Raw genomic sequence first — 24,007 nt, 5'->3', positions numbered from 1 at the left:
GAAATCTTAATATCTATTCTCTGAGGGACAATGGTCTTTCAGTGATTTAGTATCACAGTCCTAGTTATAACACCAAGTTATAAATAAGATGCTGTTTTAAGAACTGAAATACTTTTTTCTGTATAAACAATTCTAAAATTCAGGAATAGGGACTTCCCTGGTGATCCAGTGGGTAAGACTCCATGCTCCCAATGCAGGGGGTCCGGGTTCAATCTCTGGTCGGGGAACTAGATCCCGCATGCATACCACAACTAAAGATCCCACATGCCGCAAAGAAGACCTGGCGCAGCCTAAATAAATAAATAAATAATATTAAAAAAATAAAATTCGGGAATAAACAAAGAGTTTTAGAAAATTAAGAGTCAAAATATCTTGTTTACGCCCACAGAAAGTAGAAAATGGATTCTGCTGATTGGAGAGCATACTCAGCCAGTGGCCTACAACCATTTCTCTCTCATTCTGCCTTATTCAGCTTTGTTAAGTTTTCCCAGAACTTTGCCGTCATTCACTATGGAAGCAGTATTGGGTGGTGGAGGAGAGATGGGCATTGAATCACTGTGCTGCTGTTTGATACCTTTTTGACCATGGGTGAGTCACTTAATTTCTCTAAACCTCCGTTTCCTCATTTACAAAATTAGGGAACTAATACCTCCTTCTTAGGGTATTTGTGAAGATTAAGAAATAAATCACACTAAGCAAGTGGTCCGGGGCCTAGGACTTGGTATGTATAAATGATCATTGTTATTATTGCTGTGGGATTCATAGGTATCCTCTACAGTAGGGAAGCCAGATTTAGCAAATGAAAAAACAAGGCATCCAGTTAAATTTGATTTTCAGATAGACAAGAATCTTTTTTTTTAATGTAAGTATGTCTCAAATATTACATGGAATATACTTATACATATCACCTATCTGAAATTCAAATTTAAGTGGGCATCCTGTATTTTATCTGGCAAAATAACTTCTCTTTTAAAAGGGAGACTTGAGTATGGTAAAGTAAAGCTACAGGGAATAAAGCTGTGATTAAATTTGATATTTCATCTGATCATACTTGGTAGGCCAATATCCCCCAAAACACTTAGTATTTTCTCTTGCAAGTAATGCTCCAGTATCATGTATCAGAGAAACAAATAGTTCCTGTATTTTGGATTAGGAATCAGACTCCCTGACTTCAGGCTATACTACAAAGCTACAGTAATCAAGACAATATGGTACTGGCACAAAAGCAGAAACATAGATCAATGGAACAAGATAGAAAGCCCAGAGATAAACCCATGAACCTATGGTCAACTAATCTATGACAAAGGAGGCAAGGATATACAATGGAGAAAAGACAGTCTCTTCAATAAGTGGTGCTGGGAAAACTGGACAGCTACATATAAAAGAATAAAATTAGAACACTCCCTAACACCATACACAAAAATAAACTCAAAATGGATTACAGACCTAAATGTAAGACCAGACACTATAAAACTCTCAGAGGAAAACATAGGAAGAACACTCTTGACATAAATCACAGCAAGATCTTTTGTGGTCCACCTCTTAGAGTAATGGAAATAAAAACAAAAATAAACAAATGGGACCTAATGAAACTTCAAAGCTTTTGCACAGCAAAGAAAACCATAAACAAGACGAAAAGACAACCCTCAGAATGGGGGAAAATATTTGCAAATGAATCAATGGACAAAGGATTAATCTCCAAAATATATAAACAGCTCATGCAGCTCAATATTAAAAAACAAACAACCCAATCCAAAAATGGGCAGAAGACCTAAATAGACATTTCTCCAAAGAAGACATACAGATGGCCAAGAAGCACATGAAAAGCTGCTCAACATCACTAATTATTAGAGAAATGCAAATCAAAACTACAGGGAGGTATCACCTCACACCAGTTAGAATGGGCTTCATCAGAAAATCTACAAACAACAAATGCTGGAGAGGGTGTAGAGAAAAGGGAACCGTCTTGCACTGTTGGTAGGAATGTAAATTGATACAGTCACTATGGAGAACAGTATGGAGGTTCCTTAAAAGACTAGAAATAGGGGCTTCCCTAGTGGCGCAGTGGTTGAGAGTCCGCCTGCCGATGCAGGGGACGCTGGTTCATGACCCGGTCCGGGAGGATCCCACATGCCATAGAGCAGCTGGGCCCGTGAGCCACGGCCGCTGAGCCTGTGCGTCTGGAGCCTGTGCTCCGCAACGTAGAGGCCACGATAGTGAGAGGCCCGCGTACCGAAAAAAAAAAAAGAACTACCGTATGACCCAGCAATCCCACTACTGGGCATATACCCAGAGAAAACCATAATTCAAAAAGACACATGCATCCCAACATTCATTGCAGCACTATTTACAATAGCCAGGTCATGGAAGCAACCTAAATGCCCGTCGACAGACGAATGGATAAAGAAGATGTGGTCCATATATACAATGGAATATTACTCAGCCATAAAAAGGAATGAAATTGGGTCATTTGTAGAGACGTGGATGGATCTAGAGACTGTCATACAGAGTGAAGTAAGCCAGAAAGAGAAAAACAAATATCGTATATTAACGCATATATGTAGAACGTAGAAAAATGGTACAGATGAACTGGTTTGCAGGGCAGAAATTGAGACACAGATGTAGAGAACAAACGTATGGACACCAAGGGGGGAAAGCGGCAGGGGGTGGAGGTGGTGGTGTGATGAACTGGGCAATTGGGATTGACATGTATACACTGATGTGTATAAAATTGATGACTAATAAGGACCTGCTGTATAAAAAAATAAATTAAATAAAATTCAAAAATTAAAAAAGAAATAAAATAAAAGGGAGACTTGGGTATGGTAAAGTAAATCTACAGGGAATAAAGCTCTGATTAAATTTGATATTTCATCTATTCATACTTGGTAGGCCAATATCCCCCAAAACACTTAGTATTTTCTCTTGCAAGTAATGCTCAAGTATCATGTATCAGAGAAACAAATAGTTCCTGTATTTTGGATTAGGATGTAAACTTTTCCCCAAACTGAAATCTGTTGGATCAGGTATTATACTAAACTAGGCATGAGTTTTGAAAATACTTACTGAATTATATTTGTATTTAAGTACTTAATTGGAAAACCACAAAGCACTACATATGAAAAGCATATTAATGACTACAAATGTCTGACAGCATTCAGTATCTTTGAAACACTATTTCATAAAGTTCTTGTTTACCATGTTTTCGTTGTATGCGCCAGGTAATTATTTCTTGAAGTGTGCTTATTGTGTTATTAACTCACACACAAAATAAATAAAGCAGAGGGTTTTTTTGTTTTCTTTTTGTTTTTTTGCTGCGTTGGGTCTCCTTTGCTGCTCTAGTTGCGGCGAGCGTGGGCTACTCCTCATTGCGGTGCGTGGGATTCTCATTGAGGTGGCTTCCCTTGTTGTGGCACGTGGGCTCAGTAGTTGTGGCATGCGGGCTCCAGAGCGCAGGCTCAGTAACTGTGGTGCACGGGCCCAGTTGCTCCGCGGCATGTGAGATCTTCCCAGACCAGGGCTCGACCAGGGCTCGAACCCATGTCCCCTGCATTGGCAGGCGGATTCTTAACCACTGCACCACCAGGAAAGTCCAAGCAGTTTTATATTTTATTCCAAATAGACTCTGTATCTTCCCTCTTACCCAAACTAGAAAGCCTGTTATCAGCTCTACCAATATTTTAGCTGTCCTCTAATTTGTAGTTAGATTTTTAATGAGACAAAAATAGTTAACTACTTCCATTCCTCAGTTCCCTTTCGACCTTATTTATGAACTAAAGAAATGCATTCTAGTCTGCTTGCACGATGTTTTGCTATTTGTAGTACTATTTTCATGCCAAATTTTACAAAATGCTTCTACAAATCTTTTGCTGTCATTGGCTCAACAAAGTAACTGGATTTGGTTATCATTCCCAAGGTCATAATTTTAAATTTAGCTTTCGTAAGCGCAGGGGGAAAATCATTTTATAATAATATATTCTTCTATTCCTTTTCCATTTGTGAAAGGCATAATTCATAATTCCTTGTTTTGATAAACAAAGTGAGGAAACAAAAGCAACGCCAGAATTTTGTTATCCATTTACTCCTTTAAAGCATTTGCTGGCTGTTTAAACTGTCGGATGGATCACAATGCATCATTCCAAACGGTAAGATGTGTGCTACATTTCTTCATTCATAATTTTTTATTTGCTAATAAAACATAGGCAGTGCTCCATTTCTTTTTTCCGAAAAAAGGAAAAAGAAAAGAAAGAAAGCACCTCCTGCCCAAACTCCTATTTAAGTCTTTTCACGCTGTCCCAACAGTCTCAAAGCACTTACTCTTCAGCTCCATCTCGTGTAGGAAAACATCGACTGCACCCTCAGCTCTGACCAAGGGGAGCAACCAATAGAGTGGAAAAGATGAAAAGCCGCGAACAGTATTTAGGCATCAACACTAAACGAGGAATTGATTTCCTGTAAAGAGTCTGAGTGTTTGAGAAAAAGCAGGTCTTGCGGTTGACAGGAAACTCAGGAAAGCATGTGTATTGATTTCATTGATCAATTAAATCTGGGGAAAACTATACTGCATTTACTTAATACTGGCATGTTTAGGATGAAATTCCCATTGACCCAAGAATCCTAGTTGACTCCTTCAAAAGAGCGAAGTCAGGGCATTCTCTGAGCGAAGGTATGTAATACACCGTACACCCTCACGAGATACTACAGCGGATTATCTTTTAGTCACGTCATAGAGCCCAGAGGAAAACGCCTGGAAACGGTTTGGGGAGACGGTGGTGAAGTCCCGTCCTCGGTGGACTGGAGTCGTTTCCGCTCTCTGCTAGTCCCGCGCCGCCGCAGGCTAGGAAGCGAGGGGACTCCGGATCCCGGTTGCCCGCAGCATCTCCCCAGAGTTCTTCTGAAAAACCAGCGGGTTAGGGATGCTCATCTTTTGCTTGTCATTATAAATCTGCTTCTTATTAAGCTCTCATGATTTTTTAAGTTGCTATGCGTAGTTTTTGCTTCTTCTTCTCGCCGGGAAGAGGGAGCGCCGAGCGTCCCGGAGCCAAGCCGGGTACCACCGAGCGGGGCCGTGGCCGTGGGCGGGGCGTCTTCACAGCTTCCAGCTGCGCCCCGCCGCCGGCTGGAGGCGGTAGCGGCGGCGGCGGGGCCTGAACGGCGCGGGGATTGGTTGCGGAGGGCGGAGACGTCAGGCTCCCGCGGCCGGAGCGGCGGCCCGGCTAGGCGCGGCGCAGCGCAGTCGGGTCGAGCGCTCACCACAGAGAGGAGGTTTCCTAGGCCGTCCCGCCTTCTGCCGCCGTCGCCGGGCTGCGCCGCTCGAGCCCGGACGCGCCTCTGCGCTCCTCGCCGCTTCCACCCCCGCGGCCGCCGCTCCCCTCGACGTCCGCACACACACCATGACGAAGAAAGAGAAGAAGTCCTTCAACCAGAGCCTGGCCGAGTGGAAGCTCTTCATCTACAACCCGACCACCGGAGAGTTCCTGGGGCGCACCGCCAAGAGCTGGGGTGAGCGGGCGGCGGTTGGGCGCCGGGGCCGGCCGCGGTCCGGGGGGCGCCGGGCGGGGTCGGGTGGGAAGGGAAGGCGGGAGGCGGCTCCCCGCGCGGGGGCCCCGGGAGCCGCCGCTCCCTCCGCCCGCAGCGGTTTTCGCCGCGGCCGCCAGCCTCGAACGCGGGCGGCGGCGCCGGAGGAGCAGCGCGGCCCCATTCATTTCTCGCGGGGTCGGCGGCGGGCGAGCGAGGCTGCGGGGCCCGCTGGCAGCCGCCGCCGGGCCGCGCCGGTTTCTTCCTCCCTGCCGGGAGTGGGCCGCACGTGCTGCCCGGGCCTGCGGCGCCGGAAGCCGGTAAACCCTGTCCCGAACCCCGAGCGCGTGGGGGCTGAGCGCCCGGCCTCCTTTGTACGGAGCGCGCCGGCCCGGAGAGGCCTGGCGGAGGCGGCCAGCGGCGCCGAGCCGTTTGGGGAAGCCCGACCTTGCCCCACGCCCGGGGAGAGGAAATTTCCACTCCCGCCGCTATCTTGTGACTCGTCCACGCTGCCACCCCAGCTGGTCGGAAGAGTGTGAGTGTTAAGTGTGTGGTCTGCACTCATGTTTTAAGCACAGAAGTACACGGTACACGAAAGTGCACTTGAGTTTGGACAGTGAAAAGACCTTTTAAAAGGTTGCTTTCTCCCTAATTCCTTTTTAATGACACAGGTTTTCTTACCAACGTGCTTCATTGGGGGAAAGTAAATCCGGTCTGAATGGCACAGTTTTTTTTCCTGTGCCTTCAAAACGTGTGATGATTGAATTTGCCAGCAGTTTTTCCTCTGCATGGGTTCTTTGTTTTAAAAGAAATATTTAAACCATCCGCCAGTGTGGTGCTGCTTTGGAGTGACTCTTTATTTTTTTGGAAAAATTATGTTTATATCTGAATAAGGACTAGTGCGCTTCCTCCTCCCCCCTTTACACTTAAGTAAACTAGTTTTTCTTTCCTTTTGAAAAATATTTTGTTAGTTGGTCATGACAGACCTTTTTTTCTGAGTGAGAATATTTCTAGAGTTGAGAACTATTCGGGCATGACATTGTCAAGAGAAGCACGAAGAGAGTAAATTTGCTCTGACTTAGAAAATAGACTGGCTGCTGCTTGAAATCGGCTCCTCCAGAGTGGAAAGGCGGCTTAAAGTCCTGTCACAAGGTGAAAGGGGCCTTGGAGGTTTTTTAGCCCAAACCCTGCTTTAGAGACGAGAAAAATGAGCCCCAGAGAGGTTGCGTCTTTACTTTGTGTAAAATTACATATTCCAAAGAGCCAAGAAAAGAACCAGTTGTCCTTTAATCCTAGTCCAGCGGTGGTATTATTTTACAGATGCCTTGCCTAACTGCATGGTAATCACTCACAATTTTTTTTCGAATGGCTGTCTGTGGGGAACCCACTAATGTGATGAGGAAATAGATCTTGCATCTGGAATTAAATGGGGGAAAAAAGTGTAAACAGTTATTATTGTTTCTAGAGTGTCCTGACTTTCTGCTGAAGGAATTTTTGAGTGGTGGAGAGTGGTGAATTTGTGTAGACTACCTTTCTCAGTGCCTTCTCATTTCCAGTAATAAGTATCTGCACTTTGTGTTAGAATGACATTTCTTAGTGCAGGTTGTGCTCCTTATCTAACCTTTGTATTATATGCTTTTGGGGTAGAGATTTTATTTGGCACGTGCATTTAAATAGGTAACACGCACAAATTATCAGAGTATGCGGCATCATGTAAGGGCAGTGGGAGTAGTACAAGTAAAGTTGGGATTAGTTTTGGAAGGATTAAGGCAAGACCTTTTTTTTCAAAATCGAAAGTATCAACAAATAGTAAATTTCTGGGTTTATTGTAATAATAGTAAGCCAGCGGAGAATGGCATAAATAGGTGAAAGCTATCCATAATCCTATCCCAGTATAAGGGCACTCACTCCAAGGAAGTGTGGAGGAGTGGTGCCTGGAGGCTGAAATCCATACTCAGCTCTCTGGGCTGTGTACCCTAGAGCATGGGGTGTGCCTGGAGAAAGCATATCTTCTTGTAGTTCTCAGAAAGGCAGTGTATGAGTGAGCTGCCTGATCTCATCACCCCAGAGACGTCCACTATTCATATTTTGGTATATGTCTGGGCAGACTTTTAAAATGTGTATAATGTTACTATTAATTTTTTTTTAACAGAAAGAGATCATACCATAAGTGTTGCTTTATAATCTTTTGAGTATATTGTGGGCATCTTCCCATGTTAATAAATAAAGACCTATATCACCACTTTTAATAGCTGGCTAGTGTTCCATTGTATAGTTAGACGTACTGGGATTTTTTTTTTTTTTTAAGTTTACTAATGTGTACCGTATGTATACATGGGAGATACCCAGGGTAATAGGAGTAACTCCTGATTTTTTTTTTAACCAGTGCATTATTGTATGTATTGGTCCCTCCTCCTCCCATTCCCTTCATCCTTGTACATTTTTGCAAATTTATTTCCTTGAGATATGTTTCTACTGGTGGAATTTCTGGGTTATGGATAACATTATGTACGTTTTATATTCTGAAAACATGTTATAGGCTTTTTTATTAAACCTCATTAGTGCAAATTTTTTCTTTTAGTCGCTTTTGAAATTAATGGCGGGGGGGGAATTATTACATCTATTTTTCTTTTTTTTTTTTTTTTACATCTATTTTTGACCTAGGTAAATTTGCTGGGCTGCTGGCATATAAAGAAAACCTTTCTCTACCTCAAGGATTCTATAAAGACATTTAAGATGTTTCCTGATTTTATTTTTTACAGTCAAGGCTTCAGTACATTTGTCCCATGTAATCTGAGGTTCCTCTCCAAGTGCATTATCTATGTTAAAAACACATGTTTAAAAAGCAATTTTGCAGTTTACCTTGGAGATAAAGTGAAAATACTACGTTTCATCTCATTGCCTTATTTAACTGTGTGAAGAATTTGATTAGCTTCTTGTATATTTGGTTAATATGTGACACTTGGTTACAGCAGTTTCAAAGTGCTCATATAAACGCACTTACCTCATTCCATCTTCACAACTTTCTACGCACACCATGTAGGTGATCAAAGTGTTCCTAAGAGCTGTTTTCTCAAGCTGGACAGCAAGGATGCATCAGGAATAAGTAGTTGCCTTTTATGAAAACACAGGACAAAGACAATTTAGCACCTTGTGGCTATGTTGCAGATATTAAACCTAAATGCATTACGTACAATTAGAGTAAAAGGCAGCTCAAAGATCATCTAGTGTTATTTAATTGTAGACAGTGGACCATGTGTTGCAGTTAACATTTTTAAAAATAATGAAATAGAATAGAAAAATTATCAAAGTTTATTCTGCCTAATAAGTTTATTCTAAGAGAAAGTATCATTCTGTGAAACGTTTTGTATATTCAGATACCTTGATGTAAAATGTATTTCTTACTGTGGCTCACAATCAAGAAAAGGTTGAAAGCCACTAATCTAGCCCTGTGCCCTCATTTTCATACGTGAGAAAATTGAACCCACAGATCTGATCTGTCAGAATTCACTTACTCAGCTAGTGATAGAATCCTTGGCCTCAGACTCTCCAAGGACAGAGCTTTTTTTTTTTTTTTTAAACATGATGTAATGTCATTTAATGACATCTGCTTGTGGGCTTCTTTGGAGTTCATTATCTTAAGGTTATCTGTCAATAAATGCTTTATTTTAACATGGACCTAAAACTCAAGTTACTGATTCCAAGCAGGGTCAGGATTCTGGACCCAAACTACTAATATCTACATTTTGTTCACGTGCTTCTCTTTTATTATAGGTCTCTTTTATTATAGGTCATATTATATATGAAGTGCTGTTTTTTCAGTCACCTGCTCCCATTCTGGGTTATGCCTCAGTAAATGCTCTGCTTTGGAGATCAGGCTCCATCCCATCTTGGGTGTCTTACTGTAGGGGAGAAGGCAAGTGTGTTTATTTTCCCAGTTTTGTAAGGTATTCTTTGTCCTGTGGAGTGACATATTAAAGAAACTTTACAAAAATTTGCACTGTTGGGAAAGTAACAGGACTTGCCTTACCCTGTGTGCAGGCTATAAATATGAAGGGCAGTGGTGGGTGTGGCAGCGGCAGCAGCTGAGGCTAACCGAGCTGTCCCCCAGCAGGAGGCAGCACTTCTGGACTGCTAGTGGAAGGGAGGGAGGGGGCAAGTGTGTGTGTGTGATGTTCCAGATACCTTTGTAATTACAGTAGTATGTGCTTTACTGTGTTAAAGGGCAGCCTCCCCTCACCCCCGAAGTAATTCCATTTCTTTGAAATTGACTTTTGAATTTGTATTTTTAGAATTAATTTAGTTGTATTAAAAGAAGTTTAAAAACCCTCCTGTCCTTAGTAACAACTTTACTGTGATTTATCATTGTGTTTGATTAAGGACCGTTTAATGCTTTTATGTTCCAAACACTTTTATTGAAATATGCCAAGAGTACATGGGCAGCGCACATGTATGAGCAGGGAAAAAAAATCACATGTACAATAATTTTTAAAAAGTGAAAGTTAATCTTAGGAGATATCAGTTCCCCTTCCCCTCCCCCTTTCGACTTCCGGCATTTCCATTATGGTTAAGCCTTTACTAACCTAGCATTTAAAAAAAAGGAATTGTGTAATAGGAGGGAAAAAAAATTAACTTTGGAAGATAAATTTATTATGTTCTACTTATGCATTCATTATATTGATTTTGAAGTAAAACCTGTCATCTTTAATCACATAGAGTAACCACTGTTAACATTTTCCTATGTATAAAGTTTTTTCAAATGTATAAATAAAATTTGAAAATACACGGTTAGATATACCTAGTTTGATCACTTAACGTTTAAGGGGAATGTTTTTTATTCCTCTGCCACTTTCTGTTGGGGTATCCCTGGCCCTCTCCATCACTTCTGCGGGGACTGTCCACACTTCCTGCTAGAACTTAACATGTTCTGGTGGCTTTAGTTATTATCTCCGTTTGAGACCCCCAAATCTGCATTTCTAGTCCCTAAGACTTTTTTGTATTCTTATTACCAAATGCCTGTCAGAAATCTTCAGTTGGATGTTGCATGGGCACCTCTTCGTGTAACTCTGTTGCCCTCGGGGCTCCTTAGCATGACGTGCAGACTCTTTGCAGTCTAGTTGGCATATTTCTCCCCTGTCATCTCTGCTGTTCCACATAGTTCTCTCCCACTGCTTTTGGGCCTGTTTCCTAGCTTCCGAACCTCTCCTTCCTTCAACTTGGCCTGGCTACTCAGATGTCAGCTGTGATGGCCTGATCTCTGGTAAACCTTTTCGAACCATTCTTTGCCTTGAGACTGGGTCAAGTGCTCCAGTGTATTCTATGATACCTTTTTCTAGTATAGTATTTATGACTTCAACAGTATTGTTGTTGCCCGCTTATTAGACATAAGCTTCTTATTCACATCTTACCCATCTTGAATTCCCTAACACCTAGCCTGTTGCCCGGCACTTAGTGGGAATGTAATAAGAAGTGGTTGAATGAATGAACAGTATTATGAAATGTTTCCAGTCTAATTAAATGTAATTAGTCTTCTGCAACATTGTTTTTAATGTCTTTGATGGTTTTGGTGTATCATAGCATAATGGTTCACCCAGTGTTTGGGCATTTTCCTTTTTTTTTTTTTTTCCTTTTTGCTTCAGCACTGATGGTTTTCATAGTTCAGTGTTCAGAAAAAGCTTCCACTTAACTTTCTCAGGGAGACTGAGAAAGAGACTCAGCTGAGTTTGACACGCCCCGGTCGTGCATCTGATGAGGATAACAGAACCAGGGTAGTTATCCAGGCCTCCTGTGTCCTGCTTTATTGCTCTATTCTGCTGCTTATATGGCTCTTATGAGAACTTCATAAAGATTTTTTTTTTTCTTTGTAAACTTACCTGCTCTCAGATTTAATGGGGGTTTATTTAATAGTATCATCCTCTCCCTACAGGGTGCTATTTAACTAATAATATTTTTAAAAAGAATTCCCTAACTTAACAACCTCCCCATATCTGTTTAAACTTTGTTACTGAGTCATTGGTGGAGCTGGCTCTCATTTATGACTTCCTCCTCGTATTCTGCTGATGCCACGGTAAGGAATTGACCCTTGTCCACAGCATGAGGTACTTTTCTTTTGATGGTTTCTGGCCAGTTGGCAGTATCTGGTCCGTAAAAGTGGCCCTTACCCCTACTCTGTACTTCTCTAGCCATTCCTTTCCTGGTTCTCTTGTTTCCTAGATGTAGATTTCCCAGGTGCTGTCTTTGGCCTTGTTTTCTTTTCATCTTCTTCATCTCATAAAACAATTGCAAAGATTACTGACAGATTTTACTTCTTGGTTAACATCTCTCTGAGATTCCAGTTGCTTCTTGCACATCCCATAAACCTGAGAGTGAGGCTTAGACAACTCCAGTACCTTGTTTATCAACTGATAAACAGAGCTCTTTCCCCTTCCTCCACTGAAGTTGTGAGTTGCTTCTGTATTTGCAAGTTTTGAAGACTGTCACTACCATTTCTGTCATCTGGGCTCTGAACCTGGCCAAACCATGCCAATCGCACTTCCATAACATCTCTTGAATCTCTTGGTGACCCACACCCTCATTACCACTGCTACAGTTAATTCAGGAATTAATTTTCTCTGACCTACTCACCACTGCCCCACCTCACCCCACCCTCCAGTATCTTGTGAAAACAGGCATTCAGAGAGAGCCCAGGGTGCTTGTTTTTCCTAGCTTCATAATGCTAACCACCTGTTGCACATTGCAGAGCCCTCAATATTCCCACCAACCCTGCCCCACTTTTCCAGGATCTGGTAGTGCCTTTTCTTGTAAATTCTCTGATTAAAAAACTTAAAGCACTAGATGAAGATCTTTTGTAAATTTCTTTAAAAATTGGTCCTAGTTTAAAGAGACCACTGGCTTTCCAACTTTTATCTGCTGCTTATAAAAAGTGTAGTGTTGTTGACTGGGGAAGTTAGGCTCTTCTGGTGCAGCCCCAGAAAGATCCAAGGAATCAGTTAGAATCATTGTGACCTAAACCAGTGTAACTTCACTGCTATCAGATTATTTCTAAGGCTGCAGCTTTGGTCAAGCTACTCCCTATACCCCAAAGCTGTTGGGATCCCCACTGCTTTCAGAAGGTTTAAATCAGTTCCAGACAGCCTGGTATTCCGGATATATTACAAATTGGCTTAGAACTACATTTCCAACCTTATATAATCTGTCATTTTACACCCTGCTCCCTGTACACCAAATGGGTATGTCTAAGGCCCCTTGGTCTGGAATGCCCTACTCATTCCCTCTCCCGTGTGCTTCATTCTCTGCATCATAAATTCTCCCCTGCTTCATAGATCTAGTGCCCTCTCTGCCGTAAGCCTTCTTGGACTTGCCCAGGTGAAAATAATACATTTATCGTCTATAACACCTAAAAATTTTGTATCCTGGATTAGAGTTGTTTATATACATTGCTCCCACTAGCTGGATGTTCTCACAGAGCAGGAATCACAGGTGCATTTTATGTCCCTACAACATCTAGCACATAGTAAGCACTTACTATTTTTTTGATGAATAAATTGTCATTTAGCCAGTTTCCACTTGTGATTCACCTGGTCGTTGGGCTAAAGTTGAGAGTATTTTGATTAATTGGTATAGCTCCACACTATGAAAGTCTTGTTTGTGGAGAAACTTGTTCATTATTCCCCTCAGCTCACCATGATTCTGTTCCACTAAATTTCTAATTCATTGAAGTTTCCAGATAGGGCATCGTAGTCAAAGTGAGCCTGTGGGCCTATGTATTTTTGCTTGATACGTCTTAGAAGTTTACCAGTATACTGAGAAGATGATCAGACTAGGATTCAGAATATGGACCTGAATTAGAATTCCACATCTCCATCTAAGCTTAGGTGAGTCATTAAAAATCTCTTGGTCTTAGTTTCCTCTGTAAGGGAGAATTTGCATGAGATAGTTTCAGATGTCACATTGGAATGAAAATCAAGGCCTATATAAATGCTTTTGAACAGGAGGCTGCAAACTTTTTCTTTAAAGGACCAGATAATATTTTAGGCTTTGCCAGGAATACAGTATGTGTTGCAGCTACTCAACTCTGCTGTTAGTAGCTTGAAAGCGGCCGTAAACAATATGTTTACTAGTGGCCTAGCTGCATTTCAGTATTTTATTTACAAAAACAGGCAGCAGCCATGATTTGCTGACCTATGCTTTAGAAGTTAGTTAGTGGTCAGCGTAGGCTAATCCAAGAAACCTGAACGTGTCTTAAATGGAATGTGGACTCTTGGCTTTGTTTTTTTTCATATGACAAAAGTAACTTCATTATTTGAGTTTTTATAGTACAGATGTGAATAGTCAATAAGTCCACTGTCATCCTCAGCTTCTTCCCTGGGTAACCACTGTTACCTGTCATACTTTTTAAAACATATGTGGTATATCCACTTTGGATAAAGGTCTAACAATTTCCTGTACAAGTAAATATACACTTACCCCATGATCTCCAGCAGTTTACCCAAGAGAAATGAAAACATATGTCCACAAAAATACACAAAATATTCATAGTAGCTCCAAACTGGAAAGAGCCCAGGTGTCCGGCAGTAGAATGGATAAACAAACCAGTGTCCACACAGTGGAATACTACTCAACAGTAAAAAGGAGCAAACTACAGGTAACACAAAACATGGGTGAATCCCACAATTAGGCTGAGCAGAAAAGAAGCTTTACCAAAGAGAATATACTATATAATTTCATTTCTTTGAAATTCTAAATCAAGCCATACTTACCTATGCTGGGGAAAAGCCCAGAATGGTGTTTGCCTCTAGGATGGTGGTCATGGGGATTGACTGGGAAGGGGCATGAGAACTTTATAGGGTGTTGGCAATGTTCTGTATCTTGATAGCTGTTTGAATCATAGAGGTGAATGTATTTCTCAACAACCGTGTCATGGTACCTTGGAGATTTGTGTATTTTGCTGAATGCAATTTTCCCTCAATTTTAGTTAATATAATGTTGAAGTATTTAGGGGTTAAGTGTACTGACATCTGCAACTTGAAATTCTTAAAAAAAAAAAAGATGGTGAATAGATAAGAGGTAAATACAGTAGACTTTACTGTAGAATCTAGGTGGGGTTTATGCGTGTTCACTTACATTTCTTTTAACTTTTCTGTGTATTTGTAAGTATTCCTAATTGGATATTGGAGAAAAAAGAATACATGAATATATTGTTTCTCTTCACTGCCTTCTGCCAGTCGCAGTCTTTCCCACAGATAATGATTGCTTATCAGTTTTCCTACCAGTCCTTTTTCAAAACACTTATATATGTGTATATGTATATGTGTGTGTGTGTGTGTGTATGTATATGAGTATATATGGACTATGTAGGAATAATTAATTTTCCACTTTTACATGAGTACTAGGAAGAATGTATGTTCTAGAACTTGCTTTTTTTCACTTAATATGTCTTGACTGTTTCCATGTCTCTCTCTCTCCCCCCCATTTATTTATCTCATTCCTTTGAGTCATTGCATAATATGCAATTTTTGTCTTGCAAATTGTGCAGTGTGCAACTATTTATCCAGGGTAGTCACTGAGAAATGGAATCACCAGTTTATAGTATATGTTTATTTTTATATTAATTTATTGTCCTCGAGTAAAGCTGTACCAGTGTATACTCTCACCAGCAGGGATCAAATTACCTGTTTCCCTTCAACTTTCTGAGCATTGGTTATCATCACTCTTTAAAAATTTTTGCCAGTTTGATGGGATGCTGGTGTCTTGGTTGGTTTAATTTGCAGTATCTCTGATAATTGCAACTTATGTTTGCTCAGTTTTTGTTTCTTTACAGCGACCTGCTCGTCTTTTTGCTGTCTTTTGTCTCTTAATTCTTTTATTTTAAAAATTGTACTTGTTTAAATAAATATTATTACAAATTTAACAGTCTTTTATAGGCAGTTCCTGATCACTTATCTCAAAATATATTGAATAATCCATCATTTTCTCACTGATTTGAAGTGCCCGCTTTGTTACATGGATTTTATATGGATCCTTTCTTGATTATTGTTATGTTTTGTTATTAATCTGTACCTCTGTTCCTGTGTCATTATCACTCTATAGCATGTAAGCTCTATGTAAGCGTTTAAAATAAAATAAATTTGTGAAATCTGTGCGACTACTGTCTGTTTAGTTTTGGTATCTGGAGGGTGCTAGCCTTATAAAGATTTAGGTAACTTACGGAGCATACAAAAAGGATAGCTCGTGTGTAGAGAAAGAATCTACTTGAAAATTGGGAGAACTAAAGCCGTTTGGACATAGTGTCTCTTTTAGGAATAGAGCTCTTTATTTCTTGTAACAACTTCTGATTTGAATATGTTTATTTTCTTTAAAAATCATACATTTCATCTATTTTCGAGCTTACTAGTTGGAAATTGGTTTTATTGATAAAATTAATGATTTTTTTTTGCATTTGTTTCCATTAACTTGTGCTTGTATCTTAAATCTACTTTCCTTGAATTTATTTTACTCTTGAATTTAAAACCTGGCTTTTTTGGTTAGTCTGGTTTTTTAGTGAATGCGTATAAGGCTATGGATTTTCCTTTGTGTTCTGCTTTGGCTACATGATTGTTTTGAATTTTGAATGTTTTGGGTTTTGTTGTCTTTTTAATCCAAAGGTCATTTAGCAGTCCATTTTCTAAATTTTTGTTATACTTCTGTAACATACTTTGATTTTGAAAAATGGCCTTGTTTTTTTTTTTTTTTTTTTAGGTTATTTTTGTTTTGGTTTGGTTTTTTGAAATTTAAGTCATGGTCAGTTTCGAGACAATGTTCCAGGTTTATAAAGAGTATATTTTCTGGTGACTACAAAGTTTTACATATATTAAATAACTATTAGTTGTGTTTTTAAAATATTATCCTTTTTGTTATTGTTTACCTGATCTGTGGATTTCTGGAAGAGGTACGTTAAAATCTCTACAGATGATTGTGATAAATTTTGCTTTACATATCTTAAGCCACTTAGCATCACAAATGTTCATGGCTTTTATGCTGTATCTTCTTGATGTGTTTTGTTTACTTTTTATTAATAGAGAATATCTTTGCTTTGTTAATACCTTTTGACTTGAATTCTAAATAGTTTGCTTACAGGAATAATGCCACTTCTACATTTCTTTTTGTTAGCCAAGATCTACTTTATTTTCAACCAGTATGTGTTATAATTTTAGGTTTTTATCTATAAATAGCATTTATTTATAGTGCTATAAGGTTTTCTTTAACGCACTTTGAGAATGTCTTTTATTAGACTACTATTAAATTATTCCTACCTTAATATTTTTGGGATTTTAACTTGTTATTAAATTAAAATCAAATTTTAACTGTGTAAAATACAGACTAATGTAGTGGCAAAAGGAGATCATTGGCTGGCTGAAGGATGTACAGATTGCAAACGGGCACAAGGAACCTTTCAGAGGTGATAGAAATGTTCTGTATCGTTAGTGTAGTGGTGGTTTCACAATACATGCAACTGTCTACTCATTGGGATTGTGCACTTGGAATCAATGAAAATTATTGTATGTAAGTTATTCCTCAGACCTGATAAGGAAAAGAAATTAAAATCAACACTTACTTAGATGTTACCAGCAAGCCTTACTGGTTTCTTTGCTCACCATTGCTTTATATATTTTTCTTGTCTTAGATTTTTAAAGAAAACTTTAAAAAATGAAAAATGTACAATTATATTAGCTTTTTCTAGAATTTAGTCTGTGAACTTTGTCCTTTTTTTTTCAGGTTAGATAATATATAAGTTTTTCTTCCAAAAAGAAGGAAATGAAGACAGTGTAGCTAAAACTTAAAGCCTCCTCAGTTTGGAATATACTGTTTTATTTTTGGCTGATGAGATATCTGTCAGTCATATTTCTCTGCTCTAGGTAAAACCCGTTTTATCTTCTTAGAAGCTTTAAGAAATTTTCACTTTATTTTTAGTATTCTGAAATTTTACCTTTTTCTATCTAGGTATAGGGTATTTTCTAATATTTTTCAATCTTTTCCAATCTAGACACAAAATGTGTTATTTCTTTGGGCACTCCTCCCCATCCCCTTTTCTGGGAATTCCTGTTAGATTTATTGATATTCTGGTTCTGTCTCCCGTGTCTCAACAATCTCCATACACACTCTCTGTCTTTTTGCCCAGTATTGTAAAACACCTTGGTTTGATCTTTTAGCTCACTGAATTTTTCTTTGGCTTGGCTAGTTCTCTAGGTTAGGCCTTCTTCCAAATTTTTGTTTTTTAAATAGATTTATTGAGGTATAGTTGTGACATATGGTAAACTGCATGTGTTTAAAATTAAAATGTATAACTTGAGTTTTGATGTATATTCACCTATATGCATATACATATATTGTATCCATGGGACTATCACTCTAATCAAGGTAATGAAAATATTCATCACTCCCCAGATTTCCTCTTTCCCATTTGTAATCCTTTTCTTTCCCTACATCCCCAGTATCCGGGCAAAAATAGATCTGCTTTTTGACAGTTTAGATTAGTTTGTATTTTCTGAAACTTTAAATGCATGGAATCATGTAGTGTGTTCTCTTTGGGGTCAGGAGTGCTGAGTTGTTTCATTCAGCACAGTTACTTTGAGAAGTAGTTCATGAATAGTATTCCATTGTGTTATATGCCAGAATTTATTTATTAATTCATCTGTAGATGTGCTTTTGGGTTGTTTGAGTTTTTAGTGATTACAAATAAAGCATTTACGAATATTCATACACTTCTGCGAACGTGTGCTTTCGTTTTTCTTGGTTAAATATCTAGGAATGGATTGGCTGGATCCTATCATAGGTATATGCTACTAACTTTTCAAAAAATTGTTTTCCAAAATCAGTTTTTGTTTTGGCACATTCCCACCAGCAGTGTATTAGAGTGTCAGCTGCTCCGCTCCTAGATCATCACTTGGTATGGTCAGTCTTTAGAATTTCTAGCATTCTGGTGAGCATGTAGTGGTTTTGATTTGCCCTTCCTGGATAACTAGTGATGTTGAGTATGTTTTCATGAGCTTGATTGTTTTGCAATTCTCATTACATCTTTGATGAAGTTTCTGTTCAAAACTTTTGTCCATGTTTTAGAAATTTGTTTTGTTGTAAGAGTTCTTTATATATTCTAGATTGCAAATAAGTAATTTATTGGTCTCATATTATGCAAAATATTTTTCCCAGTCTTTGGTTTGCTTTTTTGTTAGGTGTCTGGATTTTTTTTTTATTATTATTTGACTCTTCTCCAGTTCAGCTATCTACTAAGTTTCAAAATTTTAACAATCAGAATATGAAATCAGATTTTGAAAAATTATCCTCTTACCTTATACTCTGTATTTTAATTATACTCATGCTACCCCCCCTGGTTCTGTACCCTGTTACAACCCAGTTTTTTCAGGCATTACTTTCTTTGTTGCATTTGATACTTTATTGGATTAGTTTTTCTTCTCAGTATTTTGTAATTATTGGTTCTCTGCACCTCCTCTTTGTATTTAGACATCCCTGTCATAGCATTCAGGGATGAGGCATAGGTAGCCAAGAGCTGGTCAGGTATGGAGATTCTCTATGGAGAGATTTAGATTTTTACCAACCCATCCAGGACCTTGCCCAGTTTTTATCCCAAACCCAATGTTCCCTTCTTCATAGCATGTACAAAAATTAACACACAGTGGATCAAAGAACCAAACTTAAAGAGCTAAAACTAAAAATTCTTAGAAGAAAATATAATTACAAGTCTTCATGACTTTGGATTAGGCAGTGGTGTTTTCGATATGATACCAAAAGTCAAGCAACCAAGGGGAAAAATAGATAAGCTGGACTTCCTTGAGATTAAGAACTTCTCTGCTTTAAAGGACACTGTCGGCGCCCAGCGCGGCATGGCGTCCGAGCAAGGCGGGCATTAGCTGGCGGCCAGTGCTGGGTCCTGGGCTGGGGCCGAGAGCCAGGGCAGGCAGGGCCACTTTCTGCAGCTCGCTGGCCGCGACGACGGCGCAGGCGCCAGCGAGGCCCGTGGGGAGTGGCGGCGCAGCCAGGCGGGTGAGACCGTCGCCCGGGCCCTGGCCCGCGCTCTACCGGAGCGATGCTTTTCGCGCTCGTGGAGCTGGTGCAGTTGCTGGGCTTCGCTCCCTTCGAGGTCTTCGTGCAACTGATGGCCCTTTCGGTGTTCTCCGTGCTGCTGGCCCTGCGTGTGGACGGCCTGGCTCCCGGCCTCTCCTGGTGGAACGTGTTCGTGCCCTTCTTCGCCGCTGACCGGCTCAGCACCAACTTCACTATTGTCGTTTCCGTGCGCCTCTTCCAGGACGGAGAGAAGCGGCTGGCCGTGCTCCACCTTTTCTGGGTCCTCACGGTTCTTAGCCTGAAGTTCGTCTTCGAGATGTTGTTGTGCCAGAAGCTGGTGGAGCAGACTCGGGAGCTCTGGTTCGGCCTGATCACGTCTCCGGTCTTCATTCTCCTGCAGCTGCTCATGATCCCTGCCTGCCGGTCAAGTAGGCTCGCAGAAGAAAAGCTAGAATGCGGGACCCCACGCTGAGGTCCCACTTCCGCTGCACCAGAGGAGGAGCCTTGGTCTGAAAGCCACTTTGTGCCCTGCTGAGTGCCCAGCTTCCTCTCTAAAAGTCATGTCTGAAATTGTTCCCTCAGCAGGGCTGAAAAGAGCAGGCTTGATTCTTAAAACATATTCCCTCTTATTTCATGCTTTGAATAGCTAATCTTGAACTGAGATCCTGAGAAGGCCAGACAGTCCTGAACTCCTCTGACAGTTGGAAACTGCATGCAAGTAAAATGTTCTGATGGGTTCTGAGTATTTTCATGGATCCTGGGAAAGTACCCACTGTGCAAAGGCTGCAAAGCTGGACTCGGGATTTCCGCAGGCCAACAGTGCTGACCTGAGAGCTTACTGTCCCATCCTGCCAGACAAGACTTCCTTAGATGCTTGAGCTCTAAAAAGTGTAACCAGGCAGACAGGAGTATGTTGAATAAGCATGATCAGGACCCTATCTGGGTATCTGTCGCCTGAGAAAAGAACTTGCTTTCAAGGCACTGCTTGGTTTCCTATCCCAGCAGATTTCAGTGTCACAACTTTTCCACCACCTCGTGGCCAGCACTGTTAGCGCACCTGAGACCTTTAGGCCACCCTAAGGGACTAGAGAGAGGAATAGGTGCTCTGATGCGCATAGCCGTTGAGACCTACACATGGGAAGTTTGCAGGTGGTCTCAGCCCACACCTGTCGGCCTAAGGGCTTTGGTTTGATGCCAGTCGGGTGCCAAATGAGAACATTTGCTGAGATAAAAATAAAATAAGAATGTTTTGCTGAAAAAAATAATAATAAAGGACACTGTCATGAAAATGAAAAGACAACCCACAGAATGGGAGAAAATTATTGAACATCATGTATCTGACAAGAGGCTCGTGCCTATAGTATATAAAGAACTCTTAGAACTTAATAAAAAGACAACCCAATTTAAAAATGGGCCAAGGATCTGAATAGACAGTTCTCTAAAGAAGGTACAAATGACCAATAAGCTCATGAAAAAATGCTCAACATCATTAGTCATTAGGGAAATGCAAATTAAACCCACTAGGAAGTATTAATGAGAATGTGGAGAAATTGGAATCCTGCTGGTGGGAATGTAGAATGTTGTAGATGCTTTGGAAAATAGTCTGGTACTTAACTCAAAATACTAAACAGAATTACCATATGATCAAGCAGTTCCACTCATAGGTGAATGAAATGTGAATTATACCTCAATAAATAGCTCCTTATAAAAATTTGAATATACAAAGGACTTTAAATTTGTACTTGTCCATATAATTGACTTTTTAAAAAATTATACCTGCCTCTGCTTTATTTTTAACTATAAACAGGTTATTAATTTATTTACCACGGGGAAGTTGTTTCTCATCAGAATTCTCTGAGGATAAGGCATAGTCTTTCTATTGTCTAGGTACCCTCAGGTAACTAGGAAGTTTGCAGAAGTAGGGAGTCAGATCACGGTTTAACACACGGTCTCAAAGTGTGTTGAACGGGTGTGGATGTCCAGGCCTTGATGAAGCCTAATGACTTACCTGTTCCCTGCTTACATTAACTAGCACTGAGGCAGACATGGCACACTGAACAGGTCCCATCTGCACTACCTATTACTCAGGTAGGGTAGCTCAATTCGTTTCATCCCTGTCATTGCCAGGAATGCATCTGAGTAAATAACTGCAAGATACTGATATATAAGAACAGCAGTTTACAACTTCTGTTTTTATTTTCAGGTATTTTTTTTCTTAGTGTAGGAGAAAGGTGGTTAAGTTGATAAAGTACTGCCATCCTTGCGAGTGGTCTTTCATATGTGGTTTTTACAAGTGAGATTAATTTTAGTTTTTAAATGTTAAGTTTGTTCTTGGCGAGAGGATCTTATCAAGCAGGGGAAATTGACTTCAGTGCTGAAAATCACTTATCTACTCGGTACACTCCCTACATTCAAAATTGACTTAATGGCCACTAGTACATGGCATCGGGTTTGGGACATGGCTGTTAATCTGTGTATCTATTTTATGAACCTAACTTTTTTTTTTTGAGATTTTTTTGATGTGGACCATTTTTAAAGTCTATTGAATTTGCTACAATATTGCTTCTGTTTTGTGTTTTTTTTTTTTTTTTTTGGCCCCGAGGCATGTGGGATCTTAGCTCCCCTACCAGGGATGGAACCCGCACCCCCTGCATTGGAAGGTGAAGTCTTAACCGCTGGACCACCAGGGAAGTCCCAACCCAACTCTTTATAGGAAGTTTTTACACTTCTGTTCGTGTTTGCTATATGTTCATTTGCTTTGTAACTGTTTTTATAAATCCGCTTTTTATTATTTTTCCTGAAAATTTAAAATCAAATTTGAAAATGGTAAGCATATTTTCAGATGACTTTGAAACACCGCTAAATAATTAAACTCCTGGCACCTGTTTTAAACTTCTCCAGTTTAATATCTACTGCGTCAGTTGACAAACTACTGTGGCCTCAGTCTGCCTGCTCTATAAGTGAGGCTTTACTGGATGGAACACATCCCCCACTCATTATCACATTTATATATTTGTACCCTGGTCTGCTCTGTGGAGGAGTTTATCCATTAGTTCCTACAAATACCCAGATCTGAAAGAATGGTTTTTCTTCTGTATCTCATTAAACCATCCTTTGGGCTTTGCACGTATTTCATCTACCTCTGTAGTAAACTGATCACTTCTTTGAGATTGGTCTTCCTTTGTGTTTCTGCAACAGGATCACTCTGTGTGATAGGGAAGTGATGCAGTCTGGAGGCGACATCCTGTGCTCCTTTCTTCCTTCTGTCCTTTCGCTCCCTATTTTGGCCTCCTGGTAATTGGGGCAGGGGGAGGATGGGGAATGCTGGTCTAAATTAAAATGAAATTGCTTTAACTGTTTCCCCTTTGCTTAAAAAAAGGGGAGGTAGTTTCCTGGCCCGCAGGTAACAAATGAAAGTTATCTAGCTTTTGCCACAATCTGTTTCGGGGTCACAGGGTCTTTTGAGCATCACAAGAACGTTGTAGAGCCACTCCGCAGAAGAAAAATGGATATATTCAGAACTGTATTATTACAGAAGTCATAGAAGCTCTGAAGTTAATCCTTCTGGGGATGAGTGAGGGTGAAGGGTCCATAGATTCCAGGTTAGGAACCCCTGTTCTAGCCCTTCTGCTAGGACAAATATTAATAAGCAGGTTTATGTTAAGACTGGAAAATGAAGCTGATGTTAATTCAACTTTGGGGAATTAAGTGTTCTTTACTGTTGCTGTAACTGGGGATTTATTGAATATTCTTTGATCAGATTTTTTTTTGGCTGTGGTGCGTGGCATGTGGGATCTTAGCTCCCTGACCAGGGATCCAACCCGTGCCCTCTGCATTGGAAGCGCGGAGTCTTAACCATTGTACTGCCAGGGAAGTCCCCTTTGATCAGTTTTTAAATGTTCAAATATAAATGTGTGACGTTAACAATATATTCTAGTATATAATCTTGATGGTGACCACTTAGGATGTTAGATCTTTGAATATAGACATTTGAGAAAAATAATTCTACATGTTCACAAAATAAATCACTGGCTTAGGATAGATCTTAGTGTTTCCAGATTGTGAAGAAAAAAAGGTTAAGCCCTTGATGTTGAAACTTGCGTCTGCCAGCTCTTGCTGCGTGCTTAGCAGGGAGTTATCAAGTCCCACTGGTTGGGATGCTCCTCTCTTCACTTCTGCATGACGCTTCCACTCAACCGGTGTTTCCTAAACTTTATTCATTGATACCGGCTTCATGATTTACCTTCTCTGCATGTTTCCTGGCTATTCTCTAAATCAGCTCACTTTTTAAAACCCAAATTTATGCTAATACTTACTGTGAAATACAGGGTTGACGTGCTAATTCTTTTTTTTTTTTTTTGTCCACCTGTGCGGCATGCAGAACTTCCCCTAGGATTGAACCCCATGGCTCCTGTAGAGGAAGCACGGAGTC

General features: G+C 40.2%; 2 protein-coding genes across 2 annotated transcripts in view; both read left to right on the top strand.

Annotated features, from left to right (window-relative positions):
• Nucleotides 1-5,189: 5,189 nt before the first annotated feature.
• The window catches only part of ATP1B3 (ATPase Na+/K+ transporting subunit beta 3), a 41,662-nt gene continuing 22,844 nt past the window's right edge, over nt 5,190-24,007 (top strand). The window contains exon 1 of the mRNA XM_022582654.3: nt 5,190-5,502. Coding sequence (XP_022438362.1) covers nt 5,394-5,502 — 109 coding nt within the window. The 5' untranslated portion in view covers nt 5,190-5,393. The remainder of the gene's footprint in view (nt 5,503-24,007) is intronic.
• On the top strand, nt 5,553-22,868 carry LOC111179259 (transmembrane protein 203-like). Its single transcript, XM_022582655.2, has one exon. The coding sequence runs from the start codon at nt 19,598-19,600 to the stop codon at nt 20,045-20,047; it is 450 nt and encodes a 149-aa protein (XP_022438363.1). The 5' UTR covers nt 5,553-19,597; the 3' UTR covers nt 20,048-22,868.

The sequence above is a fragment of the Delphinapterus leucas genome, chromosome 4 (genome assembly GCF_059928025.1).
Source record: "Delphinapterus leucas isolate spDelLeu-1000000601 "Yukka" chromosome 4, BTC_Dleu_Yukka2, whole genome shotgun sequence".
NCBI classification, from domain to species: Eukaryota; Metazoa; Chordata; class Mammalia; order Artiodactyla; family Monodontidae; genus Delphinapterus; species Delphinapterus leucas.
The sequence above is the reverse complement of the archived record's forward strand: the minus strand, read 5'-3'. Positions and strand labels throughout refer to the sequence as shown.

Bases quoted from the DNA above. Each gene is read 5' to 3' on its own strand.
- LOC111179259 (XM_022582655.2), top strand. From the start codon at position 19,598: ATGCTTTTCGCGCTCGTGGAGCTGGTGCAGTTGCTGGGCTTCGCTCCC.